The following is an 18,473-nucleotide window of genomic DNA, read 5'->3' on the forward strand; positions in this document are numbered from 1 at the left end:
CACCGGTCTGCAGACAACACGGCGCCGTTTCGCACGGGAGACAAGAGGTGGCGCAACGAACGCCGCCAACGAACGAGCATACGGCGCCGAGTGCCAACGTCTTTAGCAGACAACCTTTTCGACTCAAAAGCGGCGCGCGTTCCGCAGGCGGCGACAGTCGCAGAAACGAAAAAGACAGGCGCGGTAACAGCAAGGAACTGCAGTTCCTAGTCTGCAAAAGGGCCGGCTCTCGGCGTCGTCTGCTCGTTCGTTGGCGGCAGTTGGCGTCGCGACCGCTTGCGCCATCTCTTGTCTCCCGTGCGAGACGGCAGCGTGTTGTTTGCAGACCGGTGGCGTCGCTGCGTTTCAATAGGAGCTAAGCCTTTTCCTTCCTTTAGTTTTTCCTCAGGTAAGTTCGCTCTTTGCAAATTTTACAAAATAAATGCACCATCTGTGAGCAACGCTGCACAAAGTCGTAGCGCGATAGGTTAAGAAACCGAATTTTCCAGTCGATTTAAAGAGCCTGGCGTCTTCATGTTTCACCCTGTATTAGACCCAAATGTCTACGCTGAATAACACGTGAAAGTGCTAGTTCATTGATGCCGTACGGAAGTTTACAATTGGTCTTTTTCTTTCTTGTTACAGACATACAAAGAGATTTTTTTAACGTTTTAAGGGTCATCTGCCAGTCAGAGCGCCAGTCATTGATCATTAAATTCATTATTCATAGCTGTAGGGTCGTCAAAGGAGATTATTTCCCGGTATATTATACAGTCATCAGCGAATAGACGAATATTAACAGGAATGTTGTTAGTTATGTCATTTTTGCTGAGAGCAAAGAGAACTGGGGCTAGGGCGGAGCCATCTGGGACGCCGGAAATAACTCTGACGGTCTCTGATACCCCTTTCTTATGTTGGAGGAGTTGAGAACGATTTGACAAATAGTTTTTATCCAGCTGACGATGGGTCCCTCCCATGTGACATGTTTTTGTTTTAGTTTAGTAATTAATTTTCTGTGTGAGACGTGGTCGGAATATTTTGAATGCTCGATTAGTAATAAGTCACCTTGCTTCAGGTTGTTACTACCAAGAGTCCCGTGGTGCAAAGTGTCAAAAAGTTGAGTGACTGTCGAGAGGCCGCTCCTAAAGTCATGCTGCTGAGGAGAGAAAATGTGCTGATACCCAATAAATGTTGTTATATGCTTTAGTAAAATATGCTCTCGTAGTTTGCAGCAAGTACAGAACATTGTGCACGTGTCGCACGTGGCCTACTATGGAACGTGCACTAAGACACGGATCTACGTCTGGATAAATAGTATCGTGACTCTTGATAACATCAATCGCGTGCCGAAAAACCAGGAGAAAAGGTGTTCCTAGCTTGCGACGAATATTTAGACACCCAAGGGAAAATATTTTATATCTTCCTCAATTCCATGAGCCTCGGAGCACTACTAGACCCTTTAGTTGAGCACAATGATGGCGGTAACGGGTTACAAGTAATGGCGTTACCGAAACGCGTTACTTTTTTGCGTAACGTTTGACGTACTCGTTATTTTTTTGAAAAGAATAACGGGTAACGTACTTGCGTTACTTATTTCGAGTAACGGTCAACCGAGTTAGGTTACTCGTTAAGCCCTCTTTCCAAAATTTAAAAAGATATTACACTGAATTTTTTAGTCGTGCTTTAAACTAAAAATTATTTGATTTTTTTTTGCGTTTTATTTGTGTTTTTAGTCAGTATTTAGGTGAAACCGCAAAAAGATATAAAGTAATTATGTTCACTGTCTGCATGAACATAATGTTTCTTGAAAAATGGCGTTTATGCATACCTGTAAAGTCAAAGACATAAATACACGATCATTCAAAATTTAAAAAAGTGAGCAAAAGTAACGTCCCTCACTTTTTATCGGTAACGGTAACGCGTTCATTTTATTTTGAGGTAACGTAGAACGGTAACGCATTATTTTTATTTTCAAGTAGCAAGTAACGTAGTTTTTTTTTTTTTAGTAACGCCTGGTTTGTCCTAACTAACGTTAGGTTTTCCAAAGTTCATCATACTGAAAACCTTGGACTTTTAACAACTATACCACATTTGTAATCACGTATTGGATTCATAAAATGAGAGCAAACACCAAGAAATTGAAAAAAAATGCAAAAGCAAATAAAAAATGGTTTAGTAATGTAAAGGGAATGCAAATCACAAATGCCGGACTATGACGTCGTCACACCATACCTCTGATTTGTGTTAATTTTATTTTTCCTGGTCGTTTTTTATTGATTTTTGTTTGTTTCCACCTTTTGCGTTATGCTACGAACACAAAGAAGTTAACCAAGAAAGTCCCTGTTGGTTTCCCTGCACAGGAAAGGGAAAGCGCAGAATTTACATTACCCTTCCTGCGGCTTTCGCAAGGAGCGGGGCACAGAATGTGTGGAAACAAAAATGTTAATACAAAAAGAAAATACAACGTTCACTTACCCATGCTTAGCAAATGAAGTCCATAATTCCATTAATTTCCTGCTGTAAGTCTGGTCATCGGAAGACGCCTTCTCCACAACTGGCCTTCCGAAGATATACAGGACATCGTCAACGTGTGTCATCCCATACCAGGGTTTGTTGGGCGAACTCGAAGATGTGTAGTTTAATATGTAATAGAAGACTGAGTAATCTCTATTACTTGCCAACCTCATTGAAGTTTCTTTTGACGAACACGTTATGATCTTGTCGCCCCAAGCATCCTGAACCGCTCGTCTCAGCTTCTCAAAGTCTCTGTCTCCAAGATCACGTGTATAAAGGTCATGTAGCTCGTCTAAAAGTTGAGGACTCGGAGGAGATAGCAAAGGCGCTAGCAAAAGAAACGTCTCAATTTTCGTCAAGTTTTTGGGCCAGTCAGCACGGAACACACCCGGAAAGAAACCGGAAACGAGACCTCCACCTTCGTTAACCACGTGACCTATCAATATGTCTTTGTTTCCTTGATACTCCGTTGCACAAGGATCACTAGGGAGGGTGGGCACCCCAAAGACTGTTCCGAAGCATAAGTTACTGGGACAAACCAATCTTTCTGCTACTCTGACATGCACAGGATCTGCCTGTTGCAAGCACTCGATCAAATTCCCGTGGAGGCGTGAGTCGGGCTCCGAGGTATTGGTGCAATTCAGGTACATGGCCATCCTATGTACTTTCGTGAGTAGCCTGGGGTCACTGGCCCTCGACGCATAACGGCACATAGCTCCACTTTGCATGACAGCCCGCTGAAAAAGTGCTTTGGATATTGGCGAAAGAAGGTGGAACTCCACGGAGATTGAACCTGAGCTTTCACCGAAAAGGGTCACTCTCTCTCGATCTCCGCCGAAAGCGGCTATGTTGTCCCTCACCCAATGCAAAGCAAGCGCCTGGTCAAGATGCCCCTGATTTCCGGGGGCATGTTGTGTACCTCCATAAAAGAATCCCAAAGATCCTAGCCTGTAGTTCATGGAAACGACCACGACATGACCGAAAGCTGCCAGCAGTGCACCATCATAGATGTTCAAAGACGACGAGCCGAAAGATGATGAGCCACCATGGATCCACACCATAACTGCCAGGTCCGAAGCATTGTTACTACTCGCCGGACTCCAGACGTTCAGGAACAGGCAGTCTTCGGTATGGACAGGGCTGTCTGAAAAAGATATTCATGATCGAGTCACGTGGTTTATGTGAGCTGTATGGAAACTGGACACGTTTCGATCGAAAACCTAATGCACAGATGTATATCTGTATAAACTTGTAAGTTGTCTAAATATCAGTGTGATACGAAACGGAGTTCCGAGGAGCAACATTTCAAGAACCCGTTCCTTTTGCGATGAACGGAGAAACGCCGCCGTTTCCTCTGGCGTTGGTGGAACTGGAAAGGGAACTTGTTACGTCTTCTAGAGAACGGCAAGAGGAACAGAGCTCCATTTTTGCGTATTTATCTAAAATTTCATACAAATTTGTCAGGCATTTAGGACTAGCAAATGGGCCAACGTCCGTCATCATGATGTTACGGGACGGGGTGTATAGTGGAATAAAAAAAAACTGAAACAAGTGTGATCGTGTCGAATCATCACGTATAATTCGTATAATGTAGTTTTGTGTTCATTTTTTCACTCACTTCATTTAAATTACGAATTATCCAACAAAACATGTTATTAAAATACCTAAATGTAACTTGAAGGTATGAACACCTCTCATTCTCACAGATGTGACAAGAACGTGTTTTTGTGTCTGTGTTTTTTTTTCTTTTTTTGTTTTCTTTTTTGCAGGACTGTAACATTTAAGTGGATTTTTTTCAACGTAAACAAGAAACGAGAAACGAACGTTTGCAGCTTTTTTAGGAGAACGCGTGTTTAGCACTGCTTAAAATGTCAATTAAAGTTATTTTATATTGGCTGGTGCCATCCCGGAGTTTTTGAGCCCATCGAAAGCTCTGTTTAAATTATCCCTTCTGCTCCGGTTTTATGCAAGCCAAAGGGTGTGCTCCTCATTTAGTTTCTTCGCGTTTTTTCCGGTCTCAAAGTACTAGTTTGAGAGGATCCTTTGGTAATTGCTGCGAAAAACAATTTGTCGAATTTCCACATTGTCGTCATCGTACCCCTGAATCTCGTAATAATACATGATGCAATATTTATTTATCTTAGACTTTTCGAAGGTTTTGGTTGCGTTTCATATGTTCGTCTAATTCCCAAACTTTGTTGTCTTCATCTAGATCCTGAAGATATATTGCTCATACGCAGTGTTCTTGCGTTGCGAATACAGTACACGGTATTAAAAGGCCATGATTTTAATTTAATTTCCGTCACATCTAGTGTGCTTCAGGGCGCAGTCCTTGGTCCTACTCCCTTTTCAGCATTCGTTATTGACCTTCCAAACTCAGTTTCTTCAAACATACGTATTTTTGCAGATTTTTACGTACTGTATCGCGGAATCACTACACCAAATAGGCAGGCGCTCCTTCAAAAAAGACCTCGTTAGCATTTATCAATGATGTATCAACGGCTGATGTCACTAAATAAATCTAAGCGCAAACTAGTCCGATTTTTTAAAGAGTCCCTTCACCCATCCAGTGCATTTCATAAATTTAAATATCATAGTGTCATCCTGACTTCCGATACGATATGATTTAACCACAGCATTATCTTTTCCTCCGACGCAAAAAAAAAGAAAGAAAAATAATTGGCTACATTAGGCGTTGACTGAGTGCAGCCCTCCACAAAATAAAGAAAACTGGTTTACACTACCTTAATTCGACAATTAGAATACGTTGCGGCAATCTGGAAACCCCACCAAAATTACCTTATTACTCAGCTTGAAGCAGTTCAAAACCGATTATTCCGCTACGTTTTTTTTTCTTTTTTTTTTTTGGTCTAATTATGATTTTACGGCTAGTACCGCTGCACTGAAAACAAGCCTAAACTTATCCACTCTTGAAGCACGCCGCAAGAGAGAAATCTTTGCTTACTCCATAATTTTTATCACCTCTCATCCTACTGTGAAAATTTATTTCCTGAATAATTGTGCACGGTTGTCTCGTCACCTTAACAACTCCTACGATTTTCAGCTCATATCCGGCTCGTCTTCCGCATTTAAAAATTCCTTCCTACTGCTCTCGATGGTAAACTGGAACAGTCACACAGAGTCGATTCTCTCAATTACTGCCCCTGGGGATATTAAATACTCAATTTTATTGTTTTTTACTCGGTGTAATTTGTCTACCACTCGCTTCTATTCTTTCTGACATTTATGTTTATAAACAGTGGTACGTTCTATTTCTTATTATTTATTTTATTAAATTGTAGTATTTATTTATTGCCCATTCATGTAATAACCTCAAGAGAGGACGCTTAAAAATCAAATAAACGAAATTAAATAAAAATGAAATGCCGCTGAAAAGATCCATTGCATTCTTTATCTCGGTAAATAGCTTTCCGATTCCCCCGGTTACAGAGTGCGACATGAGTAATGTTTCAAATTGGAAACTGCATCGCACTGCTTCGTTCCTACTAATTGCAGGATACCTTTTGAGGCACCCGCAGCACATAAGTATTCGAAGGTGCACAAATGAACCATACGGATTCAAAGGGCGGTGATTTTTGTTGGTGCGGAAACCAAAGCATGCGAGAGAGGGGGCGGGGGGAGGGGGGATATGGAGAGTCATTAAGCCTCACCTTGAGCTATCGACCACGGATCGATGTTGACCTGGGTGCACGCTGGAGCCGGTTTGGTGGCGTCCGCGACACCGGTCCACGGTTCAGCAGGCTGTGGCTCCCGGAAGCGAAGGGCCCCAACAGGGGCCTTGCCATACCGAATCCCAGTGAAGGAATTCACGGTTTTTCCATTTTGCAGCTGACGGAATCCCCTCACACAGCCAGTCGTCGTGTGTACGACAGGACCCTCCCCGTCGTCGTCAGCGTGAGCCACAGCCGCGAGTGCCACGCAAGTGAGAAGAAACAGGTAGGCACTCCTCTGCCCCTTCATCTTCTTTTAGAAACCTGGATCCTGCAATAGAAGGGATCAAAAAGTAAATGTATAGAACGTTTTCAGACTGCTGTACACGGACGCAGTCATATAACTGATCTTCACATCTGTTTTTTTGTTTTACCGTTAGCCCCCTTCATCACTTTTTTCACACGACAGCTGGTTGCTTCTCTGGATACCAGTGTTTATGACACCAATGCATATTTGGTCTATGTTCATCTTCGTCCATATCGGTGTCGTGGAATTCTAGTCAGAATAAAGGCCACCCCTGGCGGCTCCGATTTGTAGGGTGCCGTGAGCGTTTCTGCGTGTTTTGACTCTTCCGTCACTAATATTATGTGAAGGTTACAAACAGTGGAAGGGATACTGTTTGTTTATTCCTTCCACTATCATGCGTACATAGTGCCTGTGTTAAAGTTAACGGAGATCAGACATTACTGCTTATTTTTGCGGCAGCCCCGCCTATAGGAGATCAGTGTGGTTTAAATGCGACTGTGTCGCAGGGTCAGTTTCGCCTTTCAAGTGTTATGCCCGTCAGGACAAAGAATCAAACGAGTAAATCCAATAAATATCTCCGGAATTATTTCCCGTTGAATATAGCAAAGTAATTTATATTTCTCAATCTTCATATTCGTGTGCAGGTCTGTGTGTGTGTGTGTGCGCGCGCGCGCGTGTGTGTGTGTTTGTGTGTGTGCGTGCGTGTGCGTGTGTCTCTGTGCGTGTGTGTGCGTGTGTGTGCGCGTGTGCGTGCGTGCGTGCGTGTGTGAGTGTGTGTGTTCGCGTGTGCGTGTGTGTGTGTGCGTGTGCGTGCGTGCATGCGTGCATGTGTGCGTGTGCGTGCGTACATGCGTGCGTGCCTGCGTGTGTGTGTGTGTGTGTGCGCGTGCGTGCGTTCGTGCGTGTGTGAGTGTGTGTGTTCGCGTGTGCGTGTGTGTGTGTGCGCGTGCGTGCGTGCGTGCGTGCATGTGTGCGTGTGCGTGCGTACATGCGTGCGTGCCTGCGTGTGCGTGTGTGTGTGCGCGCGTGCGTGCGTGCGTGCGTGCATGTGTGCGTGTGCGTGCGTACATGCGTGCGTGCCTGCGTGTGTGTGTGTGTGTGTGCGCGTGTGTGTGACCAAACTAAGACGAACCTAAAAATTACACACGCATACGCTCATATATGCTGACTGAGATATAACGCATCCTGCGCATTCTATTCGTACGATTTGTGTCTACTGTGTGAGCTGCTTTTTGTAACAGTGCGCACCTCTTTCTTAAGTGGATAGCGCCGAAGGCAAATGGTGAAATCTTCTTAAACAGGCATGATAGGTAAGCTTTTTTTTCGCGATTGACTAAAGGCCCGTTCACACACTTGCGCTCGGAGCGACCACTATGCTTACGAACGAATGCAACCGCTGCGACTACAGCGAAAACTGTACACGACGTGTACACACACATGCAACCGCATGCAACCACACGAATCAACAGCGAATGAGAAACGAGCTTCAGCTCTTTCTCCTGGCCAATAGTAAGCAACCCAGCTGCGCTTGCTAACATGGCGAAGCACGACGCGAAGTCCTCACCGGAGGAGCAGGAGATTTCGGCTACGGCGTACAGTCACGAAGATAGGCTGTGCGCCTACAGTAGCTGTGTTAAGGCTGGTTCAGACGTCTGCAACGCGCCCGTTATCCACTAAACTTTGGTCGGGGCTAGTTGGTTCATATTGATTAAAAGTTAAAAGCCGCGAACAAAACAGGACGAAAAAAGACACACGTACGACACGGAAAGGCGCCAACTTCCAACTGATTTAATAAAACACGAATCATTCTCAAACTGTTGATCCCAATCGCCTAAACACGTGCAAGTAGTAAAAGTTCCTATCGCTCATTACACACAACCCTCAAGAAACACAATTTTTTTTGTTTCGTAGATACAGAGATGGGCAGGCTTACGCATCTGTCAGCCACTTTGTGTCTGTCCGTGTCGTACGTGTGCCTTTTTTCGTCCTGTTTTGTTCGCGCCTTTTAACATTTTAACCGTTATCCACGACTGCATCCTTTGTGACCGAAGCGACCGGAACGACCGCTCTGCGCCGTGCGTACACTCCTGCAGCCACCGCAACAAGCGCAGCGGGTCGGCAGCACGGCGGCCGCCTCTCCGCCGCCCTCAGCTGTTTCAGCGGTACCTATAAAAAGAAGGGGACGAGGCTGCCACTCACTTGCGTAACAGAAAATAGACAGACCATCTTCTATGACCTCAAGCTTTATTTATATTTTCTGGATACGCTTGCAGTGTAGTGCATTAAAAGAAGAAAAATATACAGTACGCCGTCTTGCACGATCACGACTTTAATACACTACTTTGCCAACAGTACAAATCTCGTAACATACCTTTTCTACGATTATAAAAGACGATGTAATCTTAGCAGCGATATATCAACGTAGAAATATAATTTGTGATCACATAGACGTTGCGAACGTTCAGGGTTGCTAACACTAATCCCCTTTTCGGGTGATGAAAACGCGTTAAAATTCGCATCTATATACGGTACGCACCAATAATATCTTGAACTTGAGCGCACTCATGGAATGCGCCAAAAAAGGAATCCGGGCGATATTCGATGACACAAATGCTAAGAAAGCACCACTGTAGTCGAAGTAAACAAGCACGACGGCGCGGGCGTTTCTGCTGTCTTGAAAGTGCCGCCACGACATCGCCGCACGAGTAGGTGGATCTCCCCTTCTAGTACGTGCTGGGTTATTGTGACGACTAAGGTGTCGTACAAATCAGTTTAATTAAGTAAAGGAACGGTTACATGGTTGAACAGGTTGAACATGAAGCCTCCCGAGCATCGGGCTGGCGCGTGAACCTTCGATGATGCATCTCGCGATGCGGATGCTCTCATCACATCCCCCTTTTTTTGTTACAAGTTCATTCGTACACCTAGCTTGACTGTACGACCTGATCTTGTGATGGTATGCGCCGGTTGGTTCTGCTCTGGTAGAGTTGTTCCACTTGAGGCCTTTGGGTCTTGTGTTGGGCTCGAAACGCATGTTCGCGGAGTTCCCCATCTTGCTTGTGTTGGTCGAATAAATGAAGTGTTGCGTCGGTATTGACCACTTCTTGTTCGAACGCAGTATGACCTAGGCGTGGATGCACTCTTTACGATAACTCCGGGAGTTCAGTGGCGATTGTCTTCCCACATCCGAACTTTGTCACCGGCTCTCATCCCAGGTGCTGTTTTCAAATGCTGGTCAGCGTTATGTTTTTTTGTTTTTGTCGCTGGACGGTCATTTTCTGTTGTAAGTTCTCCACAATGTTGGGGAATAATAACGTCTCACTGAGTGGAATGGTGGTTCTTGTACTCCGACTGAACAGTCGCTGTGTTGGCGATCCCAATTCTCCATCGCGTGGAACATTCCGTAAGTTTAGGAGAGCTAGTTGTACATCACTCCCGTCTTCTGTACGCTTCTTCAGTATGTTTTTGACCACTTGCACGGCACGTTCAGCCAAGCCGTTGGATTTCGGATACTTCGGGCTGGAGGTAACGTGGTCAAATCCCCACTTGCTCTTGAAATCTTGGAATTCGCGTGCAACGAAGCATGTTCTGTTGTCAGATTCCAGAATTCTTGGGATGCCGTAAGTTGAAAACCATCGCTTGAGGGCTGCGATGACTTCACTTGATGAGGCATTTCGGAACTCACTGTAGTCAATGAAGCCAGAGTAGCTGTCCACGATGGCTATGTTTGTCTTCCCATTGAAGTCAAACAGGTCAATAGCAACCCTTTCCCATGGGAGCTTGGGCACTTTTTTCGTCATCAGAGGTTCGCTTGGTGGTTTCTTCTGTTTGGACTCGCAGATGGGGCAGGAAAGCACTAGGCGTTTGATGTCTTCTGACATGCCCAGCTAGTAGGTTGATTCTCGTGCTCGTTTCAGATAGCTAGAAATTCCCAGGTGTCCGTCATGAACCCGTTCCAGGACTCTCTTGCGCCATGTCTTTGGAACGACGATTCTGTCGCTTCAAAAGAGTAGTCCTTCGTACACAACGAGCTCATCCCGAATTGGCGAGAACAGCTTCACGGTCTCTGTCATCTTTTTGTCGTTTGGCCATCCATTCATGGTAGCTTGCAGTACATCTTGCAATGAGTCATCATCTTGTAGAGATTCTTTGAACTCTTCTAGTGTACTTTGCGACATCGGGACGATTGCTAAGACTTCCATGTCTTGAGTGCAATCTTCGGCTGTCTCGGTTGGGCGACAATCTCGTCTAAGTAAATCTGCGATGACGAGGTCGTTGCCCTTCTTGTAGCGGATTGATGGAGCGTAAGGTTGGATATCAAAAAGTAGTCGCTGACGTCGTGGAGGTGCCTGTCCTAGCGGCTTCTTGCTAATGGTTTTTAGGGGTCGATGATCTGTTTTAATCTCCAATTTCCTTCCGTAGATATACTGGTGGGACTTCTTACATCCATATCTAATGGCCAATACCCCCTTTTCGATTTGTGGATAGTTTTGCTGGGCGCTTGTTAGAGTGGAGGATGCGTAAGCCACTGGTTTTCCATTCTGCAGTACAACTCCTCCTAGTGCCTTTGAACTGGCGTCGACAGAGAGCGTCATCTTGCCGTTTGTGTCGTAGTAGTCTAGTGTTGGCGCTTGCTTGAGGGCTTGCTTGATCTTTTCTAGAGCGATGCATTGTTCTTTAGTCCACAATCATGCTAGGTCTTGCTTGAGTAGTTTCCTGAGTGGACTTGTCTTCTCTGCCAGGTTAGGGACAAACTTTTGAAGATATTGGAGCATACCAGGAGTCGCTGAAGTTCGGTCTTGTTCTTCGGGTCTCCAATCCTCCCGATCGCTTCGATTTTGTCTTTGTCGACCTTAAGCCCTTCAGCTGTCAGTACATGGCCCAATAACTTAACGCTTGGCTGGTTGAAGACACATTTGTCGTAGTTTAGTTTGGCATTAACATCTCGTAGTTTCTGGACTGCTTTGTCAGTGTGTTGCTGCAGTTCTTCTTTCGTCTTGGCGAAGATTAAGATGTCGTCCATCGAGTTCGACATGTTCGTTAGGCCCTGTAGGACTTGTGATATGACTTGCTGGAACACTTCGGTAGCAGTTGCGATACCGAATGGGACACGAAGAAAGGTGTACCTTCTCCAGGGTGTGCTGAAGGCAAGGTATTTCTTTGTTTTCTCCGATACTTCCAGTTGCCAGAAACCCTTCTTGAGGTCTAGCAAGGTGAAGACTGTTGATCCCCTGACTTGTGTGACAATCTCTTTCAGCGTCTTCAGTGGATAGTGTCTTCGTAAGAGCACTTTGTTCAGGTCGGTCGGATCCAAGCAAATACGAAGTTTGCCGCGTTGCTTGACCAGGACCATTTGGCTGAAGAAAGGTGTTGGCTCGTCAATTTTTCTGATTATTCCTTGCTTCTCCATGTTGTCGAGCTCTTTCTTTACGTCGTCCATGAGCGCATATGGCACCTTTCTTGGCGGCCTGTTTTGCATTTCCTTCTCTGTTTTCTTGAGGCCTGCATCGTACACGTACCCCTTAAGGCATCCCATGCCCTTGCAGATGTCGTCTTCGGCATCTATGTGGTTGATGCGTTTCACAAGGTCGAGCTTTTCGCAGGCGTTCCTGCCTAGAATTGGTGCTACTTGCCCGTATACAATAATGAGCTTCATTTTTTCCGCTTTGCCTTTCACGATGCAAGTGTCTCTAGCTTCTCCCAAAACTGAGAGCTTGTGTTGAGTGTATGACATTATGCGCTTGACCGGAGATGAAGTTACTGTCAGGCCTAAGTTGCTGGCAGTCTTGCTTGGCAGCACATTACACTGTGCACCTGTATCAAGCTTCATCTTGACTGACTTACCACACTGAAACTGTGTGGTTTCATACCAGTCATCATCAGAATTCTTTTTCGTGCAAGCTGCGGTTGTCACTTCGGAGATATACATCACGCCTGTGTCATCGTCGTCATGCTCAACGTGATGCACCAATTTTTGCTGGTTCTTACTTGTTTTGCACACAGATGCAAAGTGGCCCACCTTTTTGCAAGAGTTCCATGTTTTCCGATATGCTGGACACTCTTTTTGGCGATGAGTTCCGCCGCAGTAGTTGCACTGTCGCTGCTGCGGTTGTTCTGCCCGAGCAGCTGCTTTCTGCTGCCATTTTTTCTTTGTGTTGGTCGCGATTGCGTCCAGCTTTGCCTCTGTTTTCTTCGCGGTGATTTCTTTCAGCTGTTGCGTAGCTTGCTCGCTGGCTTTGCATATGTGGATAGTCTTTTCCAGGTCGATTGCCGGATGTCCGAGTAGTTTTCCTCGCACGTCGTCGTTTGCTATACCCACAATGAGGCGGTCTCGCAGGAGCTCGTCCGTCAAGTCACCGTATTGGCATTTCTTGGCTTGCAGTCTTGCTGTTGTCAGAAACTTGGTGAAGGTCTCTCCTTCCTGCCTTATTTTGTTGAATTTGTACCTCTCGTACGCCAGGTTCGTTGTCGGTGTGAAATGCCCTTTGAACTTCCGCTTCACCGCTTCGACGTCTTTCTTTTCTTCTTCGGTGAGCGAGAACGTTCTGTAGATGCCCTGTGCTTCCGGACCGATTATCGTCATAAAGTTTGCGACCTGGATCTCCGCCGTCTTCTTGTGCATCTGAACTGCACTTGCATACCAGTCGTACGCTTGCAGCCAGTCGTCCCCCGTAACCCGAGTCTGCGATAAAACCTCCAGAGGCTTCGGTGGTCGGAGTCCGTTGTCTGCCATCTTGAATTGTCGGTGTCGGCGGTGTCGGCTTCGGCCGGTTGCCTCACGTTCGCTCGATAGGCTCTACTTGAGTCCCGGCGCTCCTACTGTCACGTCTGCGGCGACTTCTGATACCATGTGACGACTAAGGTGTCGTACAAATCAGTTTAATTAAGTAAAGGAACGGTTACATGGTTGAACAGGTTGAACATGAAGCCTCCCGAGCATCGGGCTGGCGCGTGAATCTTCGATGATGCATGTCGCGATGAGGATGCTCTCATCACAGTTATCAAAACGGCATATGACGAAAATTCACAGTCAAGGATAGCGCTTTTATGGGGAACGATGAGCTTCCACCACGCCGTCCATGTCGACGATCACCAGCGGCGCCATTTTTTGCAGATAGGAGCCTGGCACGACCGGCATGCAACGCGCGCGACCGAGCTCTCCTCGACCTGAGATTGGTCTGTCGGTGCGGTCGCTCCCGTCGTTCCCGAACGTAGCGAAAAAGTTCAGCCCGGCTCAACTCTTGGCTTTGCGAACGAATACGAACGAAACGACCGTTTGGCGCTTCGTTGGTATGGGAACTCGTCGTTCCAACCGGTTGCATTCGTTCGTAAGCGTAGTGGTCGCTCCGAACGCAACTGTGTGAACGGGCCTTAAGTTCTTGACTGAGGAAGCGAATGAATTAGCTTGATTATAACGTGAGTAAAAAAAAAAATTAAAAAAGTCAATTGATGCATTTATATCTTTTTTTTTTTAGTTCATCTCAGGTCTTGACTAGTCAAAACGTGGATCAGACCTGTATTCATTTCTTCCTCAAAAAAATTGGTAGTTTTCATTTGAAGAAAGTTCACAATAGAGAAGCAATAAACCGAATTCAGTTTTTCAAGGTTACGCGACGTCGAAGTATATTGTCACAAATAGCTGATATACAACTTTTTTTTAATCCGTGTCACATTTTTTTACATATAAATTTTATAGTACATATTATTTTCCTAACAAAACACAAACCTCTAATGAAGCTCCAAATGAAACAAATTGATCAGTTATCACAAAAACATTGCACACTCCATTCAAAGGAAGTGATATCTGGAGTATCTGGACACGGCCTCTTGATCACTCTCGCTTCGCTACAGCATGGCACTTCATCGGGAGTTCTTGAACAACAGTGTTCCAACGGGGCTTTCTTAGTTCATCGCTGGAGGCGAGGCTCACCGTTCACGAGTCAGGCGACAAAAGCTAAGAACGCCTCGCGTCGCCAGTAATTCTGACACTAAACGGCACTAAAGAGGACCGTTTGTTTCTAAATTTGTTTTTAATTAGTCAGTTTTTTTGTGCAAATTTGAGAGGAGAGGGGGAAGAAAATTTCTCTCGCTCACCGCCGTAAATCGGCTGTTCTTTCTTTTTTTTTTTAACGTATAGTTGTTTTTTGAATAGCAGAACGAATCTAATTAGAGAGTATCTTGGAAGTAACAAGTAACGTAACTTTTTTTTTAGTTAGTACTCCAATCAGATACTTTTCATAGTTGATTGCTTAGTCATCTACTCAGTTACTGTTTAGCGTGGTAATCAGTAACTTGAAGGCTACCGTCACACCAAAAAAGAAAAGTGGTCTTTTCATGAGATACAATGGATTGAGGTTGTCAAGAGAGAGCCCAATTAATTTTTGATTCAAGAGCGCCAACCTTTCTTTCAATGCCAAAAAGAGGAAACCGAAACTAAATCGCCTAAGCGGCCCCGCGGGGTACATTGGGACGCAACGTGTTTTCGAAACGCGGTGGCTATTTCGACGTCCGCCGTCAAAATATCTCAAAAACTATTTCGACGCATTTGACGTAACTTCCGTAAAACGTGAAATTCACTGCTTTATTATTTTCACGTTTCCCGTCAATGTCGTCGCCACAGTGGTAGCCGTTTGGTTCTGTTTAGTTTCTGATGGTGTTGTCGGTGTTGTGTTCACGGAGTCACGCGTCGCTGTGTCGTGCGCCTGAAAGCTTTCGGTCCTACTTGGCACAAAAAATGTCTTACTCAGCGTGTGTGTGTTCGACTGGCTCGACATTTGACCCTTTCGGACGTGAGACGCCCGGCGGCATTGATCCGGGCTCTCGCACGACATTTCGGCAAGGGTCTTGAACGGCACTTGGAATTTTTAATCCACAATAAAGGAGAGCTGAATATCTTTCTGTCTTGCCTGCAAGTAACAAATGTATATGCGTATCTTACGTAACAATAAAAGTTGAGAACGATTTGCGTGCCTCCAAGCCTCAACTACCGTGCGAGCGCATCTGGATAGTTACAAAGTCTCGCCTTGCCTTTGGCGCCCCCCGCCCCTCTCTTTAGCCGGGTTTCGCGGTGGTTTAAATATATATACTTCTTGGCTAGTGTGTAACTTGTATAACGGGTCGGGGTTGTTTACGAAACAATCAGGGTATTAAAAAAAGCGTTGTGAATAGAAGCATTGCCTCCTCTATGTTTTTGACCGGTGCAAATTAACAACAATTGTTCCGACGAAACGAGCAAAAAATCATCACACTGCAGTTTTCGTCGCGTTTGCACGATACCCACATATATCGGCAGCAAATGTCCAATTGACTGAATTTGTTTATGACATGAGCTTCACATCCTCTCTGTATATAAATAATGTGAGATATATCATGAAAAGCAAAGGTGCCGCCTTCTGTATAATGTCTAACGCAACCAAGCAAACGTTACGTGCGTCCTGATAGCTAAGTTATACGTTGAGAAAGCTTTTTTTTTTTGCATTCTTAATTGTATAAAAGGTCATAAAAACTGCACTTGACTGCACGAAATTCGTTGTTAAAAAATGCGCGTTGAACCGCAACGCCGACAGTAAGCTAGGTAATATATTTTGACTGCCACCTTCGATCCCCTACCAGTTCGAAGCTCCGAAGTCCTAAATTTAAAACTCCAAAATAATTTAACAATTTTTTGGCATGGGTTGTCAAAGTAGTTTTTTAAGTTCCTTTCACGTCTTCCAGAAGTGGCTGTTTCAGAATTGAAGAGCAAGTGGATGTCGTCGGTTATAATAATGGCCGATAATTTTAGCAGAAAACAAAACTGTATCTACACTGATAAAATAAAAGTGTAAATATTTATAGTTGGAGATTCTCAGTCATGGCGTTCGTCTTGTTCGAACCGTCCGATTCGATCCGATTGCTTGCCTTTCACTGGCGTTCAGCATTTTCCGTTCAATGTCTGACGTCCAGCTGGCGTTCTGTCCGTTCCGTCCACTGTCTGGTCTTCAGCTGGCGTTCCGTTGGCTGTCACTCTGGCGTTCCCCCCGTCCCGTTCACGATCGGTCTGGTGTTCCGCCAGTTCACCATCACTGTCAATTCTCGACCTTTTTGTTTTTCTAGCTTGCTTTTCGCGTTGCCGAGATTTCTTATTCTCGTTTCGTTCCTTTTCGAACACAGTCACGCGCTCTCAGCCAAAAGCTGAACAGGCTTCACTCGCGAAGGCCGCAATCGCGGGTGTCACGGGTGAAGTGAAAATGAATGTTGTTTCAGTTACTTTGCCCACTGTATATAGTTCTTTTAATTTGTAACAGTGGCCTCACGAACATAAAATTAACACTTAAATCATTAGGACTTCGAAATAATCACTGCCTTTTCGAAATAATCAATCTCTTACACTGTGGCTGTGTCTACGCAATAAGCAAACAAGGTAGAGGTGGGGGTGGTGGGTAGGAAGTAATCGCCGAGAACATTGTACGGCCAGGGGGTCATAATATAATGAGTCATTCGTCAAGATTAATCAGCAGAATAACTAAAATATGTTGGTTCACTTTTTTAATTACTGCAAACAATCATGGTTCCAATCCGAAACTCGCTGAGCGCCATCGAAAGATACCAAATCAGTAAATTGACAAAGATTTGTAAAGTGTGGGAAGCACGATGGTGTGCCAGATTTACTATTGGTGCGACAAGCTTGAGGCAGAAAACCCGAAAACACGGATCATAGGCACGTGGTGATCCGCTTATCATCCGCATTTCTTTTTTGCGCCGCTAGCCTCGCGTCTGTTGCACGAGTGGTACTTTTAGCGCACCAATGCGCTTCTCACGCGCTCCAAATCTCGCTAAAATTTACCGATTTATAAGTTTTTTCATGGCGCTCGGTACGTTTCTAATTGGAACTACATGCGTATTTGCACCAATTTAAAACGTTAAGAATAACAGGTTTTAGCTAATTATCCGGCTGATTGTCACGATCAGCTCCTTATGCGGGTAGAAACTGAGGGAGAGTAGAAGGTGAGAGCGTGCGAGGACACCAGATCGCTGAGCTCTAACCAGAATGGTTAGTGCATAACGGAAAGCTTAGTGGCTAAGGCTTTTGTTTCTACTCACAGCTCGAACGCGTTCTAACCGTGAGGAGACGCAAGGCAGCTAACCTTTGCATCATTCCAACCAGAGCTCGATGTTCTGATGTCCGCAGCGCGCTCTCGTCGGCTCCCCTCTCTCTCGCAATTCCGACCCGTACATTATGCCCCGCTGGCCGTATAATTCACCTGCACGGACTGGGTTAATATAGCTTTCACGACTTTCTTGAAAGAGCTTCGTAAAGTCCACAAAAAGACACTATTTACTGCATTCAGTATTAACTAATAAGAACTCACCGACTTTTCTATAGAACTGAGGAGTCCGAGACTGCCCCTGCAGCTGTGAACGGAGGCTGGCGAGCTCGGTTTAACCAAAGTCCCCACTTAGTCGAAGGGACCTTTATGCACTGTGCGAGTATGACCATTGCTCCCTTCGCAGTACAGGCCTGTGCTATATGACTGCTTACCTCTGCGTTGCCGTGTAATGGGCAACGCAGAGGTAATCTTTCATACCCACCCACTCAGCTGGCCAAAGTTTAGCTTTTGCACACAGCCCGTGATTTCGTTTTTTAGTTGCAGTTTGAGCTGTAGACCGGTACCGCACGTTAGATATATGTACTCGTGCACGACCGCTCTACTTCGCGCCCAGAGGGGTCGAGGGTCGTGTATCATCGTCTGACAGGCTTGACGTGAATAAGGCCATTGTCACCACAGCTACTTTATCTATGTAGTTATTTTTTTACTTTAAACTACCGCAAGTCATATTACCGGACCAAGCAAAAAAAGCCTGTTCACAAAAAAATGAAAAAAGTGAGTAGCTATCCAAATACGTACGACACCCCGCCCGTCCGCACGACCCCGTCCGCTTGCCCGCTCCCGACAACCCCCCCCCCCCCCCCCCTCTTTAAAAAAATTAATTAACAGTGTTGCAAATCTTTGAAGATAGTGGAT

At 45.3% G+C, this 18,473-nt stretch overlaps 1 protein-coding gene across 1 annotated transcript in view; it reads right to left on the reverse strand.

The window, feature by feature from the left end:
- The window catches only part of LOC120842008 (acetylcholinesterase-like), a 9,999-nt gene extending 3,509 nt beyond the window's left edge, over nucleotides 1–6,490 (reverse strand). Inside the window, exons 1-2 of the mRNA XM_040213006.3 lie at nucleotides 6,165–6,490; nucleotides 2,455–3,637 (exon numbers count right to left, since the gene is read on the reverse strand). Coding sequence (XP_040068940.1) covers nucleotides 2,455–3,637; nucleotides 6,165–6,474 — 1,493 coding nt within the window. The 5' untranslated portion in view covers nucleotides 6,475–6,490. The remainder of the gene's footprint in view (nucleotides 1–2,454; nucleotides 3,638–6,164) is intronic.
- Nucleotides 6,491–18,473: the final 11,983 nt, after the last annotated feature.

Source organism: Ixodes scapularis, unplaced genomic scaffold (genome assembly GCF_016920785.2).
Source record: "Ixodes scapularis isolate PalLabHiFi unplaced genomic scaffold, ASM1692078v2 PGA_scaffold0__279_contigs__length_252992795, whole genome shotgun sequence".
NCBI lineage: Eukaryota > Metazoa > Arthropoda > Arachnida > Ixodida > Ixodidae > Ixodes > Ixodes scapularis.